Consider the following 21,398-nt stretch of genomic DNA (forward strand, 5'->3'; position numbering starts at 1 on the left):
CTGAAGTGTACAAGGGTTGATGGACCAGTCTGTGACTTTTTATGGCTGCAGACAGCCATAGCTGGAGGAATTTGTTTGTCCATCTGTCCCAGAAATTGTGAAATTCTGTGTTAACATATCACCATTAATTAGGAAGATGTCTACATATCTTGCCGATTCAGTATTTGCTGCTTTTTAAACCTGGATTTTGTACGAGTCTGTCTGTAGATCTGTAAAAAAAACAAAACTAAAAAGTTCAATTAACATTAAGCTTTTATTTAGTAACAATAGAAATTCTGTTTTAATACCCAAAAGAGTGACAACAGAAAAAAACTGAAACATCTAGCAGCTATCCATAACATGAGAAAAATGAATATTCAGTGTTTTGTTTGAAGGAGGTAAGGCTTGCATAGTTATAGTGATGCACATGCTTTTACTGCGATAGATGTCAGTTAGATCAATGCACATAGCACTAAGAACATCACCAATTATACTAATCTATGGCAAGACCTATATACACACACGCACACATAAATCTATAAGTGCAGAACCAGAGTCCCTGCTTCCGTATACGGAGAAAAAAGTGCTTTGTCTACACTCCAGTAGACTTTATGCAGCGCTGTTCATCTCTATACACATTTATACAGTACGTTGTTTGGGTTTAATGACATGTTGTTCAAACCTTTGTCTTACTGTTGTAGTCCATTATTCCTGTTAGACTGAATATTGTAGATAAATGCTAGACGGTGTCATACAGTTACAAAATCAGAATACATTGTGGTGTTAAGTTACTTAATTGCACTCTCAGCTATTTAAAGTTCTGCTACCACCTAGGAATTATGGACCATCTACAGTAAAACTGAGGTAAACCTGCACTGCACCTATCTAACATCAAATATTTCTAAAATACATTCTAGTTTTCCAGTACATGCCAATACCTTACTCAAGTGGTCAGGAACCACAATAAATAAGAAAAATAGTTTTGTGCTTCACTGTTAACACATCTACAGAATATTATATGCCACAAGGTTCTTATTTTGTATAGACATCTTCTGAACCCCCATACACTGCCTACTGTTCTATACTGACTTCATTACATTGTTGCCTGTGTTGGGAGAACACACTCCCAGTACGGCAGATGAAGTCCAAAAATAGTGTGTATGGTATTTGTGTGTGTTTTTACTTGTTAGTAAATGTCAGGCAGCTGGCTGTAATTCCTGTCCCAGTAGCCTTTCAAGTAGAGCCAGTCCTGAGCTTTGTTGTAAGGGTTGGGTCCTTGCTGAAACCACCTGCAGAGAAGGAGACTGATTTTTAATATGTACACAGCAAATTAGTGGAAACTAAGAAGGGAAAATGTGGACAAAAGTTTAGCTTGAGTCAAGGTATATTAAATATACCTTAAAATAAATGTTTGTTTCTGAAATAACCAGAATCAGATTTCTTTGATTATTAAAAAGACTCCTTTTTGTCCTGATGGGGGTGCTGTAGTGCAGCATTTCACACCACAGCAAACAGCCAAAGATGAAGCAAAGCTTTCTATCTAACCTTGGGCCAAGTGGTGTGCTCCTTTTCAGTTATAATGAAATGGAAATGCATTGTTGATGACAAAAGACAACAAGGTACAATCAGTACAATCAGAAGACACACAAATAGCAGTGGGAAAACATTACAGTACATCACACTGCTCAGTGACTGACCTCGTTTTCCATTCCTCTGTGGATTTGCTGCGATTTTTTCGGGCCATCCTCTGTTTCTCCTCCAGTCGCTTCTTCTCACCACTTGCGAGATCTAAAAGACATGAACAACTCAATAGATGTACCTGAGCTCTTGTAGCAGACACAAGCTCTGGTCTTACACTGCACCTATATCTCCGTTCTCCATGGCGCGAATGTCCGGTCTGAGACGACTGTCTGTGAGAGGGATGACTCCCTCCATGCTCTTCTCCAGCTCATTTAACTGCATGGCAAATGTGGAGAACGCATAGAACTGTAACAGAGGAAAAAGGAAGTTAGGAGCGAAATTTCACTGAATTTGATCTGTTTTTTCTCCCTGAGTGTATACTTATACCTTGGCAGAATTCTCTGGTCGAGGCGTTATCTTCCAGATGAGCTCACTTCCTGGGATAACTTGCACTGTCTCAGCATCAGGAGGAGGCATCTCCTCTGGCTCCTCGTCCACACTGTTCTAAGGCCACAAACACATTAACATTTCATACATTTGTCTTTGACGTCATCTTAAATAGTGAATTATTCTCTGGTGATACTTGTATGCTGTTAATGACAGCAATAAATAAGCCATAATCCAAAAACCTGGAGAATTGTAGACATATAGCCCCAATTATACAATAAACAGGTGCAAAATAATACAACCCAAACAGAAACAGCTGTGTGTGGCAAACACAAGCTGTTAGGAGGAGGAAGCATCACTAAAAACATGACAGTTTGATCTGTGGTTGGCCAAAGAAACTGCACTGCAGCAAGGCAGGCAAGACTTCTTTGAAACTGGAAATGGTCCAGTAGTTCCATCAGCTTAGAACTGGCAGAAACTACTGGGACTCTGGTACAGCCTGGAAAAGTCTAAACAGCAGTGACATATAGAGGAGCCTTGAGAATACTAAGAAGGACAGACTACTACCTATGTATTAATGTTCAATTTTCTGCACCTTTTTTTGCAATATTTGTTGGTCATGTTAAAACATGGTGCATTGAGATCAAAATCCCTGCATATAATTTTTAGCCATGTACTTTTTCCATGAACTTTTTGAAGCCCCTTTGTATATTGGGTGACAAAGTATGTCTGTCTATTTAAGGGTCATACATTGTGCATTGCTAACAGAGAGATGTCTGGTGACAAATCATTCTGTATTATGATAAAATCCCAAAACATACAGCCAGGGTTCAACCTGGCTCCCAGCATAATATTCACCAGCTTCTCTATCTTTGTTGTGATGTCTGTCTGACATGTCATAGCCTACAGGCCAGGAGAGGGAGACACTGGCAGACCAAGCTTTGCCTCCATTTTTGTTTTTGTCTGACATGTAATTTATATGATTGGTTGTTTGAAAACAAGTGACGACAGAGAGGACATCAGCATCTTTCTAGAACAGCGTTCAGAGCAGCCACAGAGAAAAAAAGAAACAAAAGGATGTTGGGCTTGTTCTCAAGGCCTCTCTTCATTGACACCTGACAGGAGATGCTTTAAAAAACTGTAAGTTCACACAGCTTAAATCCAAAACTGTGGCATACACTACAAAATGTTTGGAACAAACTTCCTGCTGACATTAAAAACTTGTCAACTTAATGCAGACCTGTGATGTTTAAAGCAGTAACATTTATTACCTGTTTGTTGCCCTTTTTGTCATCTGAATTCTTTTTGTCACTCTTTTTGTGAGCTTCAAACGTGGCGGAGTCTACTGTATACAGGCATTCAGTCCATTTACCATATATTGCACAGAGCTTCTTTTTGCTGTAAAACAAAGGATTCACATATAAAGGCAATACTGACATCAGATAAAAAATGAAATCCTGTGTAATTAGTCATACCTTTTATCCATGATGTATCCCTCGACTTTATGGAGCTCTTTTCCAAAGAGGCCACAGGGTTTGAACGTCATGCTGCATCTCTCTCCGGTTCTGCAACAGAGTGGCAGCCTGTTTACTTATTCTGTTTCACTAGTTTCCTTCTGCAAGCTGAGGCGTTCAAACATTAATTATCCTGCTCACACGCTTCTATTCTAATGGCAACTGTCCCAGTTCTGCTTCCATGATCAATAAGAAGCATTTGAATATAGATCAACATTCCTCTGCAGAGCATGGAAAACAAGACATTCAAGCCAAAAGTGTGTGCATGCTAACGCCTCAGCAAGGACAAGTGCACATACACTGAGGAGACAGGAATATTCTTTTACTTGTGGTTGAGCACTTCAACGTTGCCATACTGCTCAATCCAGAGCTGACCCACAATGATGTTGTGGACGCAGCAGGTGGGGTTTGTCCAGGTGTAGGCTTCGTTATACCTAGAGTGACAAAGAGGCAACCAGTAAAGACAGAAACACTTCAAAGGAATCAACACAGACTCGCACAACAACTCTGAACTCACTTGGGCAACTCCAGTGTGATGATTCCTTTGGGCTCAGCTTCTATACTCTTACCCCAGAACTTGAGTTTTGGGTAGATGGAACCATGGAAGACAAAATCCTCTTGGAGGCCTTGAGCATGAAAGGCACTGACCGGAGGGTGATGGCTCACCTGCTCTGACACCCACCTGAAGCCCAGATCGTCTCTGATGGAGAACAAAGAGAGGTTACTGCATGACATCATCATATCAACATACTGTAAATACATCGATAAACCCACTGTCCTACCTGATTAGCTCATAGGTCTCCCCCAGCAGCGGGTTAAAGGGCTTTCCAGTTCTCTCCCACTGTGATGCTACAGCTGACACAGCAAATGCTGCAACACACTACACAGCATTGTTTCATGATAACCAAATTTAAGGCAATTGATTTAATACTTGTCAGTAATAGGATGTGTCTCCTACTGTTTTATATAAAAAGGCACTGATAGCTCAAAGTTAAATAATGGATCATTATGAAAGTCTACAAAGCATGTCTACAGAAATACAATATAGACACATTACTTAGAAAGTAAATGTGGGCATGGTGGTACCTTCATCCTCTCCACAGAATCTGTTGTGGCATTTGCTTGGTGGATGAGGTAGGTGTGCTCCATGTACTCTGTTAGCCGCTGGAGGAAGCTCAAAGGCTCATTAAATACCACAGGCATGGCAATCTTTGATAACTCCTGAAAAGAAAAATAAGAGACAGAGAAGATGAGAAGAAGAAGAAAGGGCACAGACCACTGCAGCACAGAGGAAGCTGAAATATCAAACAGCACAGTCTTCAGTGACGGGTATAATCTGCATTTATGGATTGTAAACAGTTACTTATAAAATCAGTCACAGCTTAGTTGTGCATGTTTTTGCTGGTCTTGACATTTAATTTATTTTCAGTTACAATATATTACACTTGATTATAAGTTGCCTCATGTATGTTAAGAAATGTACTAAAAATAAGACATATTTCATAGCCTTGTGGTCCTATTAGACATTTGTGTGACACGTGGTCAAAATTAAGGAATTGTGGGTGATTTTTGTGAGGCCCCAGTGACCTCTGATGACCACATTTTAAATTGCTTCATCCTTGAGTACAAAGAGAATGTCAAAGACTTTCTCACAAAATGTTCCTGAGATACTGGGTTCACAAGAACAAGACAGACACTAAAAACATACTGTTTTTGGCACAGAGGCATAAAAATGTGTGAAAACTGATCAAAAATAGGCTGAAAGAGCAGCTGCAGGATAAAAGAAGCTGCCGGTTTGCTCCATGTTCAAACGGGGGCTATCAAAATCTGTAACAGATACAAAATGCACTTGACAAGTGCTTGGGAGGATGAACTAGGATAAAATCTTTTGGAGGTCATTATTTGCCTTATTGTGCCTTTCCTTAATTAGTCAGTGATTTACTGCAAGCAAAATGATCCCAATCAAAAGGGTTAGGGTCAGGGTAAGGCCCCCCACTGCTGGTCAGCAGTTGCATGGTCAGTGTCTAATCCCCTGTTACTTCATGACTAATCAAACAGAGAAAGGTCCAGGAGCTGGTTCTGGGTATACATTTGCATTTGGTTGCTGTTCACTGGAGCTCTCAAACAGTATACTTTAACTAATCTTTTAGAAACCTTTTTTCTTTAAAGTAAGAGTACTAGTTAATTCTATAACCAAGCTCTTTAAAATCTTTCTTTCTGAACAGCTCACTGCTTCACTAATCCTCAGTTGAGATTCATTTAGGAAACTGTTGCACTAAAGGTGTTCTCACCATGCCAACACATTTTTTCAGGATGCTCCAAATGCTCACATCATTCCTGGAGAACATGGGAGTCGGTAGAGATGTTCTGTGGGAAAGCAGTATATTAAAACAGGGAGAAACAATGTCAATGAGGTGAGAGATGTGGTAGTTATATGATATTATCCATCACCGTCTCAAGTGCATTATCATCGATTTCCATTTATAGGAGGGAACCACTGAGACCTGAGGATATATGATCTAGTCTCCTCCACACTTCATTTACTTTTCTAATATGCCACTGTGTACAAATCCAATACCTGCAAATTGTACACACATTAAACCCATTATTTTATCTCCTACATCACACACACAGACACATAGATGAGCTTGACCTACCATTTGGGGAAAAGGGTTATCTGACACCTGTAAGCTAATAAGCTCTTAGCCACCAGATTCAACCCTCGTGCAATACGCAGGCACAGTGTGCTGCTATTAAATAAAGGCTATAGGATGCCCTCTCATAGCATAATAACACTATAAACCTGTTTGCTGCTTGACTACATTTACTCAGTTATCTTCCAGTACTGCTGACATATGTAGTATGGACTGTTTTACAGGTATGCTGGCTAGAGGCAGATGGTGTCCATTCTTTGGGAAAGAAATGTGTGCTGAAGCAGCTATACAAATAAAAGCCATTACTTCAGCTAAATAAACAGAGAGGTAGGGAGCAGGGGTTTGCTCCATCTGTAGGATGAGCAGAGCAGTGATGCATGGCAGCCTGTACTTCTGGCCTAGTTTTTGTTCCACTAGCCTTTGCTCCAAGTTGTATTAAAGCATGGACTGAAAAACTGATTTATTTTATTTTATAAACAGATTGTATCTGCTGCTGTAATTGGACACATTTCAATGTGCATAGGATTTTTTGTAGCTGTGGGATTTAAAAGACCTGGCTGCAAATGCTCATTATCAACTCAGTTTTTCTAGAAATAAAAAAAAATAAGGCATAAGTGGTACGGGTTGCTCTATACACATTAAACACTAAATCCCTTGCAGATGAGGCTGCATGATTTAGCTACAGTTTTTTAAAAAAAGATAGAGTATAGTGAGATTTTGTAGTAAATTGACAGGCAGAATGTGACCAGGAAAAAGAGTGACAGGTGTACCTTTGAATGACAGAAGTAATTTTAAATAAACAGACACCTCATTAATCTTTTATGCACAACAGACACACACAGGCCTACACACATGCACACATAGCTGGCCGGCCAGCCGGCCCTTTTCTCCAGCTCTACTCCGAGCCAGCACATGCTAAATTATTTATGGCTCACTTGTTGGATAAAGGAAGACAGGCCAAGCCAGAATCAGCATCCACAGAAATGAAAGAGATTGTCAAAAAAGCAGGAGCAGCAACAAGCGCTGAGCACTAAATTGATTGTTCGCTTGGAGATTTGGAGCTACCAGGAAAAACACAACAGGATATTCTCTGTGGATTGGGTGCTCAAGCAAAAACACCTGACTACAAAAACAGGCTGGAGTGGAAAGGTGGTATCCTGTTACACCAATTCTGTCTACTGGGCTATCCTTTTGCTGACTGAGGTCTGCTCCCTGTCATCAGACACATACTCCAAACATGCACAAAATTTATGTCACTCAGCCACATCTTCCTCTAAATCCATCTGTGGTACTTACACAAAACATTGCATTTAACACTGAATGTACAGCATGGACATCTTTTAAGTTTCACTCGTCTCAGTTTCACTTGTCATTTAGTAAACAAGCATGACATCATAACTGGAACATGTCCCACCTGTGCTTCTTGACTCCATTGTACTGGGCTGGTTGGTTTCCATGGTTACCTTCCCCTGACATTCCGGTAGGCCCCCTGTGTGTGCTGGGATGGCGAAGGCTGTTGTGAAGGGGGGTGTCTCTCCCCTCGTCTTCTTCGCAGGAGTGACTGGTCACAGACAGGAAGCCGCTTACAGAGAGCTCCGACTCAGACTCTGTGGGATGATGACAGGGGGCAGATGCCAGGTCATGCCAAACACTCAAACACGTACAGGATTTCGAGTGGCTGCCTCAGGAAGCTCCAGCTCTGCAACCTCTACAGCATACAGTTGGCAAATAAACGCTTGTGCTTGGGTTCCTCTCCAAACTCCCCCTCCCTGCTGCCAGCATTACCCCACCTGAGGATTGTGTTCCAATGAGAGGCCACACAGAGGCTTCATTTCCTCCAACATTGTTTGCTCTGTGTTTGCTGGATACTACTCCTCCCCTAGACAGCACTGTTAGTGACATTACAGGTATTGTCACTAACACAAAGGGAGAGGCGGAGAAGGATTGCACATGTTAGTCTAAGATGAGTGTGTATTGTGTGTAACTGTATACACAAAAATATGTTGACATCAGCTGCACAGAGGTTCTGGGTAGCAGCAAATGTAGTACATATTCAAGTGATTAGTGATTTACATTTTGTCCATCAGTTTACACAAAACAACATAAAGAATTGGTTTTAGATTTTGCTTGTATTCAAATTTGATCCTCTTGTTTTTAAATCAATTCAGCTGCTTTACATTAATTGTGTCTAGGCACATCTTGTTTGCTTCAATCATCCTTCAAATGTGTCTACAACTTGACAATATTCCAGAAAACTGATCCCACAAACTCTACAACAACAAAAAAACAAGCCATTAAGTCAAAGGTGTCAAAGATCCCAACATATTGGAAGATATGTTGAGGATTAAGTGCCCATTACCAGTTTAGGTACATCTGAGTGGGACTAAAACACTGTAAGATGCAGGATTAAAAAAAAACGAGAAAGAGAAGCGAGAAAAAGACCAGCAAGCCATAAAGAAAACATAAAAAGAAAGGAGGATACATGGACCAATCAGGAGGTGCAGATTTTATGGGCTGATTAGGCCATGGATGAAGTGGAGAGATATTGATTTATCGCCTTGTGGGTCTGCTGGATGCTACACCACAATGGAAACACAAAAGGGCTGAAAGGGACGATTAGAACCATCTCACACATGCCCCGATTTAATGTAGTGGAAAAACTGCTACCTATAGTAAAGGCAGCATAATGCTAAGAGGGTACTTCAAAGAGGCAAGAAAACAGGTCAGAACTCAGGAAGAGATCAAATGAATGCAAATAATAGACAGGCAGTGACGAAAGCCTACTCCAGAGTGCAGGTGACCTGAAACTGATGCAATGGTTCACCTTTCAGCATGACAATTATTCCAAGCATTCAGTCAAGGCCATGCTGGAGTGGCTTCAGGACACGTCTGAGACAAGACTGCCTTTGAGTGGCCCACACTTAAACCACATAGAACATCTCTAGAGACCTGAAGACACCAGGTCAGACACTTGATGCAGCCTAGGAAGATTAGCTAGACAGAATAAAAATGCTAAAAGCCTGTTACGCAAAGTTTTCAAGAGTAAATCTGCATTATATTTTCGTTTTATCATAGACTACCGAGTGGGGATTGACTCATCTAAGACATGAGATGCGGTACTCTACACTGATGTACTGCTCTTGTGTAACCCTCCTATGATACTTGTGGTTCACTGTTCATGCAGCAGTTGCTGACCTGACACAGCATCAAAGAAGTCATCTTCAGTGAGGGCACTGAGGGTAGACGACCTCCTGCTCTTATTCAGCGATTGCTTTAGTTCGTGGTGATCAGTTGCCAAAGTCTGCAAGGCTTCTGTCAGAGCTTTGTTCTTCTCCACCTCCTGCTCTACCTTCAGGCTCCACACCTGCAAACACAGGACCACCAGAGAGATAAAACACACAGCAGAGACAAAGTAAACCAACTGAGGAGACTGTGCTCAACATGTACATATCTGTAGAGCATTATGCTACAGTATAGACAGTGCTTGAAACTATGTGATTGATGTTTGATTAAAAAAAAAAGCTTGTTCAGCTGCCATCGTGTAAGCATCTCTTTCGCTCTGATGGCAGGTCATTGTTCTAACCCTGCCTTAAGATCTGGTTTCTTCCAGGCAGAACCAAACACCCAAGTCTCAGCGAGCTCTGTAGCCCTGGATTAAGTGTCCCTTCAGGGAAACCTAAGCCAGGACACTGTGGAACAGACCAGATCAGTGTTTCCTATTGTCTATCGCTGTTGATGGGCATCCTTTCCTAACTAAAGAAAACTAAACAAAACTCCACAGCTGCCACCAAAATTATTAAAATAATGTCAGACAAAACAAAATGAAACTTCAATATAAAAGAAAAATGTTTTATAAAACAGGCAAAAAAGTCCAGTGATAAAAAAATAGAGCACATTCATCTGCCTACACAGTCACCTTGGAGAGGGCTGAGAGAAACAGGAGCTGGTAAATCACACTGTAAATCTGAGACTGCAAAGCAAGGCCAGTGACTTCGATTAAAGATGAAAAGTTCAGTGTCCTCTCTCTGACTGCCTCAAGTGATATCAGCTGTGTACACAGCTGCGCTAAAAGAGGCACCTGTCAGAGTATTTGCCCACATGCTCATTCATGCCTGTAGCTGAGTGTATGTGTCAGGGATTTCACATGGACACAAGTTACCTGATAACACCCAGGATGCTGAATATTTCGAATTAAGTAGTGACAAAATGTAGTTTACTAGTTTAAAACTTTGCCAAAAGAATTCAAGCGATAATACATTACATTCTGAACCAGTAGCTACGTGGTCAACAATGACTGGTTTGCCAGAGCTGAAGAAGAGCAAACCTCAGAGACAACTGGGACTTAAGAGCCTCAGCTGGGATAACTTAGGCAATGTCCAAAAAGACACAAAAGGTCTCAGATGAACCTGGTGTTCAAAGAAGACAACTACTGGTACATTCTGGGAAAAAGATAGTGGTCAATACCTTAGAAAACTAGCATCATTCACAGATTTGTGACATCTCAAAAACTAACAATGCATGTGTCTTGATAGCCTCATGGTTATCCCATGAGCTAAACCACAGACAGTTCTGGTGTTACATAATCATATTTTAGACCCATATATGACCCAAGAAGGGGCTGCAAAAGTTCCACACTGTGGCTTTAATGTTCTAAAATCCAAAGATTATATTCTATAAAACCAAAAACAAACCAAGCTTGCTGTTTAATTCTTCCTAATATAGCATGGCCACTTTAAAAACTGATCCACCCATTTGCAGTGCATATTAATTGATTCTAGATGGCATCAACTCTGTGTTCCAGCTAGGTTAGTTATGTAAAACATGCATATATTTAACGTCGTAACCAAAGCCCCACAACATAATAATTACTAAAAAATAATGCCGTCTTTGTGTTCTTGTAAAAGATACATACACAGTTTCCATGGTTCACCAAGATCATTTTTTAACTGTACTAAAGCTCAAACTTTTTTTTCACAGGTTCAGCAGTTGTCTGGCACCTTTCCCAAAGAAAGAGCTTAACACTTTTCTTGGTGCTATAACACATTGTTTTACTGTATGTTCAGACCCATCTTTGTGAAAAAAGTCAAATATGTTCGGTTGTCCCCAACTGTTTGATCTGCAGTAGTCCTTTTGAAAATTAAACCTAATCTTGTGACATAAAAATAAGAATTAGTCATTTGCATAAAGGTTTTCATTTTACAATCAACCATTTCACATATCAAATTAATGGATCGTCCTTGCAAAGCCACTCACTTTGTTATATATAGTGCAAGGTAAATCAACTGCCTGTGCAGGAGCCTGCGTAACACCCCCTGTCCCGGGCACTTGGCGTAAGAGCCCGACCAGGAACTGAACACTTTGTTGTGTAACTATCCCAGCCAGCTCTTTCATTCTCACTGCATCCTCTCGCCTGAGCACAAACAGCGCTATTTTAAGCCTTGTCGAGTCTGCTGAAGCCTGGGAGGGATGCTTCTCCTTGGCCAACACCCTAAAGAGTGGAGCTTTTATTATGTTGTGAAATGTGCTTTCTGTACTGAAGGGGGATGCAAATCTCCAAGGCAAAATGATCCTTCCTATATACAGGACACTGTAATGCTAACTCTATGACAAACTCTCCTGCACATGAATGCATAGTAGCTGGTGGAAGACAGCTACAGTAAAGCACAGACCCGTAGCATATTACACAGACACACTAGCTCTCTGTATATACACACACTATTCAGGAAAAGCTCCCTGAATGATATGGTATGGATACAGTCGCTCCTCCTAATCAGACCTTGAATGACCTAAAAGAGAAGGTCAGTGCAGGAACCGAAAAAAAACACACCCGCTAAAGACTCTCCTGGGTGAGACATGACAGTGAGGAGGACAGTTACTTTTATGGTGACGGTTAAAGTAAAGGTCAAACGGTACTTTGTTTTCTCTGAAATCCCTGAGGTTTTAAAGGTTAATCTTCATCCTTTCAGACGCGGAAAAATATATGAATCACAGCTGTAGAAAAAGAAACACTATCCTGCCATTCACCTGCCTTCAGAGCAATAGAAACTGACAGATCTGCTCATCCATGTGTCACCACTAATTGGTTTAGAGGCTGCAATTTTTTTTCTTGACAGGTGTGGCTGGACCTATGAATCTGTCTGAGAGTAGTCACAACGCCCAAGAAGGTTTCTGCCCCACCACACTGCACTACGACAAAAGCGTTAAGTTAGCAGCACAAATTCATCCACTTCAAATCCCACGTGTGAATTTAAAGGACTCTATTCTACATTATCAAACCCCAATGAGGAACTGGTGTCTGGAGAAGCTTCAAAACCCAAGGACTGAGTATTTAATTCATGTATTTGTAGGGATTTGTGTATTCTCTGTACTGACACCCACACCCATAACCCTTTGCTCACATACAAAGATGGTGCAATACAACAAGTTGGGACCTTTTCAATGACCTACAAATGATTACACTGTTAGATTATGCATTCTCTCACCTCACCTCAGCCAGGGAACGACTCATCCTACAAAACAATGTATCATTGACGCTGAGCAATTAGCATATACAGCAGTACTGTGTGGTTTATGTACTGTATAAATGTGCCACTCTCGCCAGCACACTTGATTTCTGCAGCAGCTGCTGAAATGGGTCAGACCACAACACGCTGCTGAAGAGCAATATTCTAATTGCTGTGAAACCCTTTAACAATAAATTGTGCTTCTCCATTATACATTCACAACAGCACGTGACTCCAGCGTGTTATGTGCTGCAGAAAACAAATGTGTGACAGCATGGTGGGACAAGTGAAAAAGGGGATTAGCGTTAATACTGCTTAATACAGGCAATCTCAGCACTGTAGGAAATATAATCCTGTTAGTACATGTGGTAGCAGTTTAGCATGATGTTAACTTGTTTAGGCACTTCCTCCTCATTATACTAACTAGTTGTCAGACACTAATTCAGCGTCCTCCGTTATTATCACTGCTTCTTGGGTGCTGAGACTGTAATAAATGCCTAACTGTCCCAATAGTAGTGGCTTATTTCTTGTGACAGGACTGCTGCCAATTTGTATTAATAATCTATGATAGTGCTACATCTGAGCATTGCTGCGCAGTATTAGTAAATGTAAATTAAATTACCCACACTCTTATACAACCACAGAGATGCAGACACACAAGTCTTTAAAAATACGCCTCGCCTCATCAATGGTTGTCACGTGAAAAGGATTTCATACTAAAATCAGACACAGCATAACACTTTAAAAAGAATAAGTAATGAGGCAAAGACATGTGAGCATGACATGCTCTCTCAGTTCCTATTTTAGGTGCAACAGAGAGACTTACTAGTATCTTTAAGATTATCTTAAAGATTTACCACATCAGATAAGTTCTTAGTGTGATTCACACACTTTATAAGATGATGTCATTAAAACAATGGAATGAGCAGCATAGCATCAGTTACACTTCAAACAAGGTCAATTTCTAAGCAATTTCCCCTGGGTTGAATAAAATATTTCTGATTCTTACTCTAATTTGCGATAATTAAATCCATAAAAATGACCTCTGCATACTCAGTCATTGCTTGTGGCAAAGCTTCAGTCCAACCCTCACGTCAACAAAAACATTAGAATGATTTCATGCCAAAACTTCAAACGCCTTCAAAGTCACCAGATATTCAGCCCACAGAAAATGCAGTCAGCTGCTCAGCTGACGACTGAGGAGAAAGCTAAGAATATTTTACACAAGAAACAACTGTTTGGATAAGTACCTGATGTGCTGATGTTGGATGATAGTGGCGTCACTCTTCTCCCTCCTGTGCTCAGATGCTCTGGCATGTAGAAGTGTGCCTGCAAGCTGTATTTTCACTGTGTGAGGGTGAATACATGCATCTCCAGCTGAGCCTGTGAATATGCAAGCGCTTGAGTTCCCTCGCTCAATGCACAGCGTTTCCCCAGAGCGGGAGTGTGAGCATCCAAGTCCGCGGCTGTCTGTGTGTGCGTGTGCATGTGTGTACACCAATCTGCACGGTGAATGCAGACCTCAGCATAAAAGCGGATCACTGTTCCAGTGATCCCCCACAAGGACACAGACACAGCCACTATGACAGGTGGACAGGGACATGCATTCACAAAACCACAAAGCTGAGTGGTATAAAAAGGGCTAATGTTAAAGGGGGGGAGGGGCTTCTGTAATCATTCAGTATAAATTATCCAACCAATAGGAGAGCAGCGCATGGTTGATGGTATTGGAATCAATGAGATGAACACTTGTACGTGTCAGTGAGCAACAGCTAATCTGACAAGCTAGCTTCTAGTTACACCCAGAGCAGAACTGCTTTGCATCTCAATCCTGTGGCTTCCATTTTAGGATAAGACAGTAAATATGAATCCTTACCTCCTCTTGTTTTGACAGCAGCTCCAGACAAACACTGAGGGCAGCACAGGTTTCACTGGCAAGTTCACTAGTCTCCTTGGCTTTGAGAAGAAGGGACGCAGCCAACGCTTAGAAAAGAAAAACAAACTCATAAATAATCTCACACAACAGTGATTTATTCATTCATATCAATATTCATGGTTAACTGACTACAGCAGAATTACCATTCAATTACCAAAAATTGTGAAAGAGTAATGACCATAGCAGGTTTCCAGAAGCCTGAGCATAACATGTTTTGACACTGTATTCATTGGATATTTTTAATTCAACTTACAAAAATTCTCCTCATTCTTCACCATGGTGAAAAATGCTGATACTTCACTCTCCAATTTCTGCTGGCACACCATGGCTGTCTGAACGTGTACAGGGCAAGAGACACACTTAGACTGTGGAACACCACAAAAAGTTTAAAATCTTTCACTGGATGTCATCACTTCCCTAAGTCCTACCTGAACAGCTTGTGTCAGGCTCCCCAGTTCCACACTACTGTCACCAGCTGCATCATGGATTATCTGTTCTTGGGTGCAGTGGCGAATGCTATAAGAGGCATGTTCCTCAAAAGCATCTAACCATCTCTAATCGGCCAAAAAAAACTGTAACATTTAGTCTATTCAGCACCATTAAGAGAAATCAGTTAAAATGTTCACAGAGGCACTGCAGCAGCATGTAAAGATAATCTCAGCTCACTTTTCTTGTTGCCACCGAGTCCGTCTTTGAGGGGACCTTAAAATGATGTACCGTGTTGTCAAAGCACCTGAGCGTGAAGAAGCAATGATCCCAGGGTTTAATCTGCAACGACAAACACGGAACGTTCATGCACATCAAGTCTCATCACGTTACAGGCAACCGTAATCACGACATTAAGCATCATTGTGTCATCATAACAAGCCTCTAACCAGAATTACTTACTGTGCAGTAAGACTGAGAAAGAGACTTACAGCCCTGTTTTCTTCCAGCGAGTGCATCAGCTCTAAAAAACAAAAAACAAAAACACACACCAGAGTGTGTATTTACAAGTCAGGACTGACAAGTTGTAGCCAAGGTCAGAGTCTCACAAGCAAGACTTAAAAATATATATCATGGTGAATTTCTAAAGATGACTTAAGCACCAGTAAGAATTAAGGGAGGGAATAAGATTTAGTTTTAGTCCCCTTTCTGTTGGCAACAAGGTATTATATTCATAAATACTTTGAATATATACTATAAATGTCCATGTCAATTGTTTTTGCTTCTCACAAATGCAGATTAAGTTATCTTACTGTCTCGGGTACCAGAAGACGGTTCCATTCTCAATGACCACCCAGTGAGATCGCCATCCAAGAAGGCGAGAGCTCTGCCAGAGACACAAGAAGTCAACAGAAACTGTGTTTTTACATACATTACATTACAATATTTTACAAAAATATAGTTCAAGAAAGTAAAAATAATACATAAAAGGAGTGGAGGATTTTAAAATAATACACTTCTTCATTGAGTACATGGATTGCTGTCTGAAGAAAAAAAGCATTGCTTGCTGTATTGATAGTGAAAGAGTATACACTCCAACATCTGGGTACCTTCCACAGAGGGCCTTCAATCTTCTGCACCCCATGGCTCACATCCTTCATGGGGAAAAAGAAAATCACTCAGACAAGTGTACAGACAGAGCCTGCCTAACAGGAAGGAATGGTTGTTACTGAGACCAGAAACAATCCAGTGCATGGATACTTTCAGAAGTAAGTATTTTAATTTTCTCAGCAGCATTGCCTCTCATCACCACCAGACTATGCAGTAGTCTGAGTTAAACCTGTGCCAGCCTCATCAGACATCCAAGCATGAGCACGGACTGCTGACTGGAGTGAAAATGTACAGAAAAGGATATAAATAGAAGGGCGGGAATAGACTTGTCTGCACAACCTAGACTGTATTATGTCTAAGTGTGGGACTAACTGTTCATTAAATCGGCATTTTTCTTAAATAAATTGTAGTAAAAGTAAAACAATGCATTTTGTAAAAACTAAAATCTACGCCTTTAACAGTCTGTGCAGAATCTACTCATCTAACCTCACCTTGTCCTGATAGGCTTCTAGAATCAGTTTCAGTTCATCAGTGCGTACCAGGTCCAATGCTGTCTGCTCTGCAACGTCATCAGACACACAAACACGTTTACACATTTTTGGGAACACAAACCAGCTGAACGTAGTGTTACACAAGCTTCTTTGAAAGTCATTCTGAAAAAATTAAACACATATTAACCATCAGTCGAATAATAATAAGAGTTGATGAGGGGGACCAGATAAGTGATATACCATAGTTGTTCTTGATACAAGGGCTGGCTCCAGACATGAGGAGCTTTATAATGCACTGCTTCTGCCCCCTGTAGGCTGCACAGTGTAAAGGTGTATTCCCCACTGAATCTCTGCAGTGAATATCTGGAGCCTCTTTAACACTGAGCTGAAAAAGAGAAGCCAGACAGAATCACAGAAATATCTTTAACCTCTTTATACATTTGCAACAGGAATTTGTGAATATATGAATATCAGATCATTATAATCCAGACAGTAATATCCACACTGACCTGTTAAAACCTGGCATGGAACTAGAATAATTGGCATCATATAGTATGATTCTGTTTTTTGTGTGTGCATCTAAAGAATCTTAGACACAACTTAAGCCTGCCAAAGACTTGTTATAAGTGTGAAATGTTCTTTAAAGTATGAGAGAGATGCTCTCAAAGTGTATACTCTGCCAAAGTTCTAGTAAAGGTCAGATGCTAACCAATTTAGACAGAGTGGAGACATCCCCCTCTCTGGCTGCTTCAAGAAGCTTTTCCTCCCGTCTCCTTCTTTCTCTTTGCTCTGCAGCTGCACACACACACACACACAACAGAACAAAGGCAGATGATCTTCAGTAATGAGATGCCATCAGCCATTAAAACCAAAAAAAGAAAAATGCTCCCACGATTTAATACCCTCCAGCATGGTAATGATTTCATCATCCTCTGTGACATCTTTAGGGATTTGAGCTGTTCCATTGATTATGCTGGCACAGGCATCATAGCGTAGCAGCAACAGAACAATCTCCTTAAGGGTCGAGAGTAAAGAAAAAAAACATCTGACCATCACTTGTCATCACTCAACGGCCCCACTGGAAATAAAATGCATATAATTACAGTGCATGAAAGTTGTTCCATCTGATATGAGGTAACCATCAAAGCACATGAGATATCAATGAAGCTATATTTTATTATTTATTCCTACCCTTCTTCCAGTATTTGCTGCTTTGTGTAGAGGTGTGTCACCCACATCAGTCTGCATGTTCACATTAGCACCTGCCTGGAAATACATCCCTCATAGATAACACCTCAGGTTACTGATAATTCATGCATCTACACAGTGTAAGCGTCAGCTCTCACCTTGAGTAACTCCTCTACAACATCTCTGTGTCCAAAATAACAGGCCAGGTGGAGGGGGGTCCACCCTGAGCTGGTTTTATACCTGGCTACAGTTCGACAAAGTTAGAATAACACACTCTCCTTAGCCACAGCTGGAATCAAGCAAACTGGCTAATAGCATTTCTAGCTTTCCACTTACATTTACAGTTGATGTTGAGAGAGCTGTTTTGGTCGATCCTCGACTGTAGGAGCCTCTGAATGTGAGGATAACTGCCTTCTTTAGCATACAGGAGAAGCTGGTCCTCCAGGGCGCCCTTCTCCATCTGTGGACTTTCCTTAATGGCGACGTTAGCAAAGATAATTGGTACAAATAAGCTAATTTATGCTATTCGACAACAAAAAAGTACATGTCTGGGTAAAGTGAGCCTCTCACTAAACTTAAATATTTAATGTTGGACAATATATGTCAATTAATACAGCCAACTTTCACCTCCTGTACGTCCTTTAGTATTAGGGTGTTTAGTTTGTTTAGTTTGCTTAAACAAACAACGCAAACTACACTGTGGCATTAGCTTAACAGCACACTAGCTTGGACGCTGACGAAGCGACACGACGCCGCCTTCGGACTTACATGTAAGTGTTTTTTTAACACTTAGTTCACCAAACTTTCACAGACTTCAGGGTGGTTAACAGCCACAACACTTCACCTCCGAAATTTGATCATTTCAACCAGCTGACAATCAGCGGTCACATGACCCCACAGCTGCTCAACCTATTAGCAGGGGCGTAGCTAATGTCACCCTGAGAGGGCTTGGGACGCCCCCTTCCCTGGTTGTCACTTCACCATTCATTTCAAATTTGTGGAAGTGGAAATATTATTAGATTATATTTTTTTTAATATAAGAACTAAAGGAGTTGACTATCAAACATCTGGTAAATTGAGGGCTACAGTTATATAAAAGATAAGTTAATCAGTTAATTCAGTAAGTGCTTGTTGATTAGCTGACAGTTTTTTAAATGACAAAATAATTTCCAAAAATAAATGGGCAGGGGTTAACTTGTACAAATCACCCCATAAGCACATCTATTCTTGTTTATGTTTCTCTAAATATGACACTTTAAAAAAAACGTAGAAAAACAGTCATAAAGAGGGTAACACATTGGTATGGTATATGGTAATATATACAATATATATATGGTAATATAAACAATAAAAGTTGATGTCACTTTTTGCAGTAAGGAGTTAGGAAGAGAGCAGGTTTTAAGGTATGTATTCCCTCTAATGACACAGAGGCTACTAAGTGTAAGCTTTTCAAAATTGCCAACCACATCTCCCACATCTCCCATAGTGTCTGTCAATCACTGTCATAAGCTGATCATGGATGAGTTGTTCTGACATTGTGTACAGCTCTACATTTTAAATATTTAAATGAAGTCATAGATGTCCTGGTCCTGCATGATTTTATTCACTGCTTCTCTGTTGTACACTCAGTGGAAGCTTTTGTTGGAGGAGATGATGCTCCTACAGGATAGATAGGTCTGTGTCAGTTGAATAAATGATCCAAAAAAGATGGTAACAGTGCCACATTTTACTCCTCCACACTTAATAGCACCCTACTTTAGTTTTAAAGGTCACTCATCCTAGACATTTATGCTCTGCTATGCTATGTAAAAAGAAACTGCAGCTCCAAACATTTTTTAAGGTATTGAAGGTCAATTCTCTGTGTGTGGCTTTAAAAGTCCTGCTTATATCCAGCAATTAGGTCCCCCGAGAAACATGTGTGCACATCTGTGAGGGAAGGTGACAGGCGGGTTATGCTGTAATGAAGACAACAATCTCAGAGATGAGTTACTTAGTCACCTGTAAGAAGAAATAAAGTGTTTAAGTCACCAACAGAAGGCCAGACACAATAGAGCAACAGGAGGTGAATTAATTTTTTAAAAAAAAAGGATTTTGTTTGGTAACTAATTTACACACTGCACCACACAAGATTTGACCGTGAATACAATACCAGCATGTCGTCTTTTAAGATAACGCTTTAAGTCTGTGAGGCCAACTCGGCTGTGTCTTAATTCTAGATGAGGCTGTCAGAATAGCAAGAGAATTCATTCAAGAGTAACAAGGCATGGAAATCACCACAATTACATCAACGACAGACAAACAAGAAAAATAAAAGAGATGTCAGCCAAAGGGTTTTTTTCTCTGTGTTGTATCATCTGACAAACGCAACTTTGCAGTAATGTCTTTTTCTAGTGATGTAAATTAAAACAGCCTCCACAATTTATGAATTAACATACATGCTGTTGGAAACACAGACAATCATAAAGCTTGACATTAATCAAAGCATATTCATCAAATCACGTCTGGTAAGAAGAAAAAGAAGCGCAGTGGGCTAGTTCCTGCTAATTAGTATGGCAATTATTGTAAGCTGTCACAGTTCTTAAGCAACGGGGTGGACTGTGTGCGCTCCAGAGCATAATCCCTCACAAATTACAAGATAATGGAGGCAAAGAGAGGCCACTGCTTCAAAAGGAACCAGAAGATAGAAATCCCAGCAGGGACATTTTAGGGACAGGCAGAGAGAGAGAGAGAGAGAGAGAGAGAGAGAGAGAGAGACGGTGAGTGAGGGAAAGGTAGAAGAGGGGGAGGAGGGGGAGAAGTGCAGCATGTATTCTCCTCTCAGTCTGAATAGAACAGACTTGTTTGATTGCTTAGTAAAACGAATGGCTACAAAAAAGGTGTTCTGCTTTTATCACAGTATACTTCTTTTTTCATATTTTCTTTTATTTGCTAAAAAAAACTAAAAGAAAAAATTTGCATAATAAGATAGTTTGGATGTTTTAAAATCTTTTATGATGTTCAGCATGAGCTTCAGCTATAATAACCATAGATTAAAGGTCATCTCTCTCTCTTCTAGTTCACTGCACAGTCTTACTTACCTGTTATACATCGGTATTGTTATACACTTATTCTAGCACGCTTTTTCAAGCTGACAATGAAGAAGAAAAGATAATTGGTAAAAAAGGCATGCACCACTTTTGCTGGGAAATGAGCCACTGCAAGCAATCTTGTATAATTGTGCCTTCATCCAGTCAGGATAATAGGAACTACTGACTCACAGTAACAGGTGGTTTGTTTCTTAATAAATAAATAAATATGAGTTACACATGCACAGTGGACGCATTGTGCACTTCAGATCCTTCTTATGTAACTGCCATCAGTGTTCTAGGTTTCAGGTTTGATGGTTCCAACCAATAAGTTTATAAGTTTATATTACACGAACACAGATCCTGAAATGAAACTTTTTACTCTTATTGTGCATCTTAATACATGATGATGAGTCACCTTCTATGGAAGACACAAAGGTCCCAGGTGTTGGCCATATGGGCATG

General features: G+C 40.5%; 1 protein-coding gene across 5 annotated transcripts; it reads right to left on the bottom strand.

Moving 5' to 3' along the window:
* Positions 1-234: 234 nt before the first annotated feature.
* LOC114449362 (oxysterol-binding protein-related protein 1-like) lies at positions 235-18,756 on the bottom strand. Of its 5 annotated transcripts, XM_028426957.1 has the most exons (28): positions 18,637-18,756; positions 18,205-18,340; positions 18,027-18,112; positions 17,872-17,946; positions 17,583-17,694; positions 17,390-17,475; positions 16,921-17,065; positions 16,681-16,748; positions 16,189-16,233; positions 15,892-15,965; positions 15,542-15,602; positions 15,320-15,421; positions 15,082-15,207; positions 14,907-14,985; positions 14,594-14,700; positions 9,410-9,578; positions 7,629-7,821; positions 5,852-5,927; positions 4,647-4,781; positions 4,343-4,440; positions 4,078-4,260; positions 3,887-3,994; positions 3,522-3,611; positions 3,318-3,444; positions 2,047-2,163; positions 1,842-1,965; positions 1,677-1,767; positions 235-1,268 (listed from the first exon to the last, which is right to left on the bottom strand). In XM_028426957.1, the coding sequence occupies exons 2-28, from the start codon at positions 18,326-18,328 to the stop codon at positions 1,166-1,168; spliced, it is 2,904 nt and encodes a 967-aa protein (XP_028282758.1). In that variant the 5' UTR covers positions 18,329-18,340; positions 18,637-18,756; the 3' UTR covers positions 235-1,165. The 5 variants fall into 5 exon arrangements, with proteins under 5 accessions (XP_028282758.1, XP_028282760.1, XP_028282759.1 ...); XM_028426959.1 differs by lacking the exon at positions 17,872-17,946; XM_028426958.1 differs by having other exon boundaries at positions 18,205-18,721.
* Between the last annotated feature and the right edge of the window lie 2,642 nt (positions 18,757-21,398).

Source organism: Parambassis ranga, chromosome 17 (assembly GCF_900634625.1).
Source record: "Parambassis ranga chromosome 17, fParRan2.1, whole genome shotgun sequence".
Taxonomy (NCBI): Eukaryota; Metazoa; Chordata; class Actinopteri; family Ambassidae; genus Parambassis; species Parambassis ranga.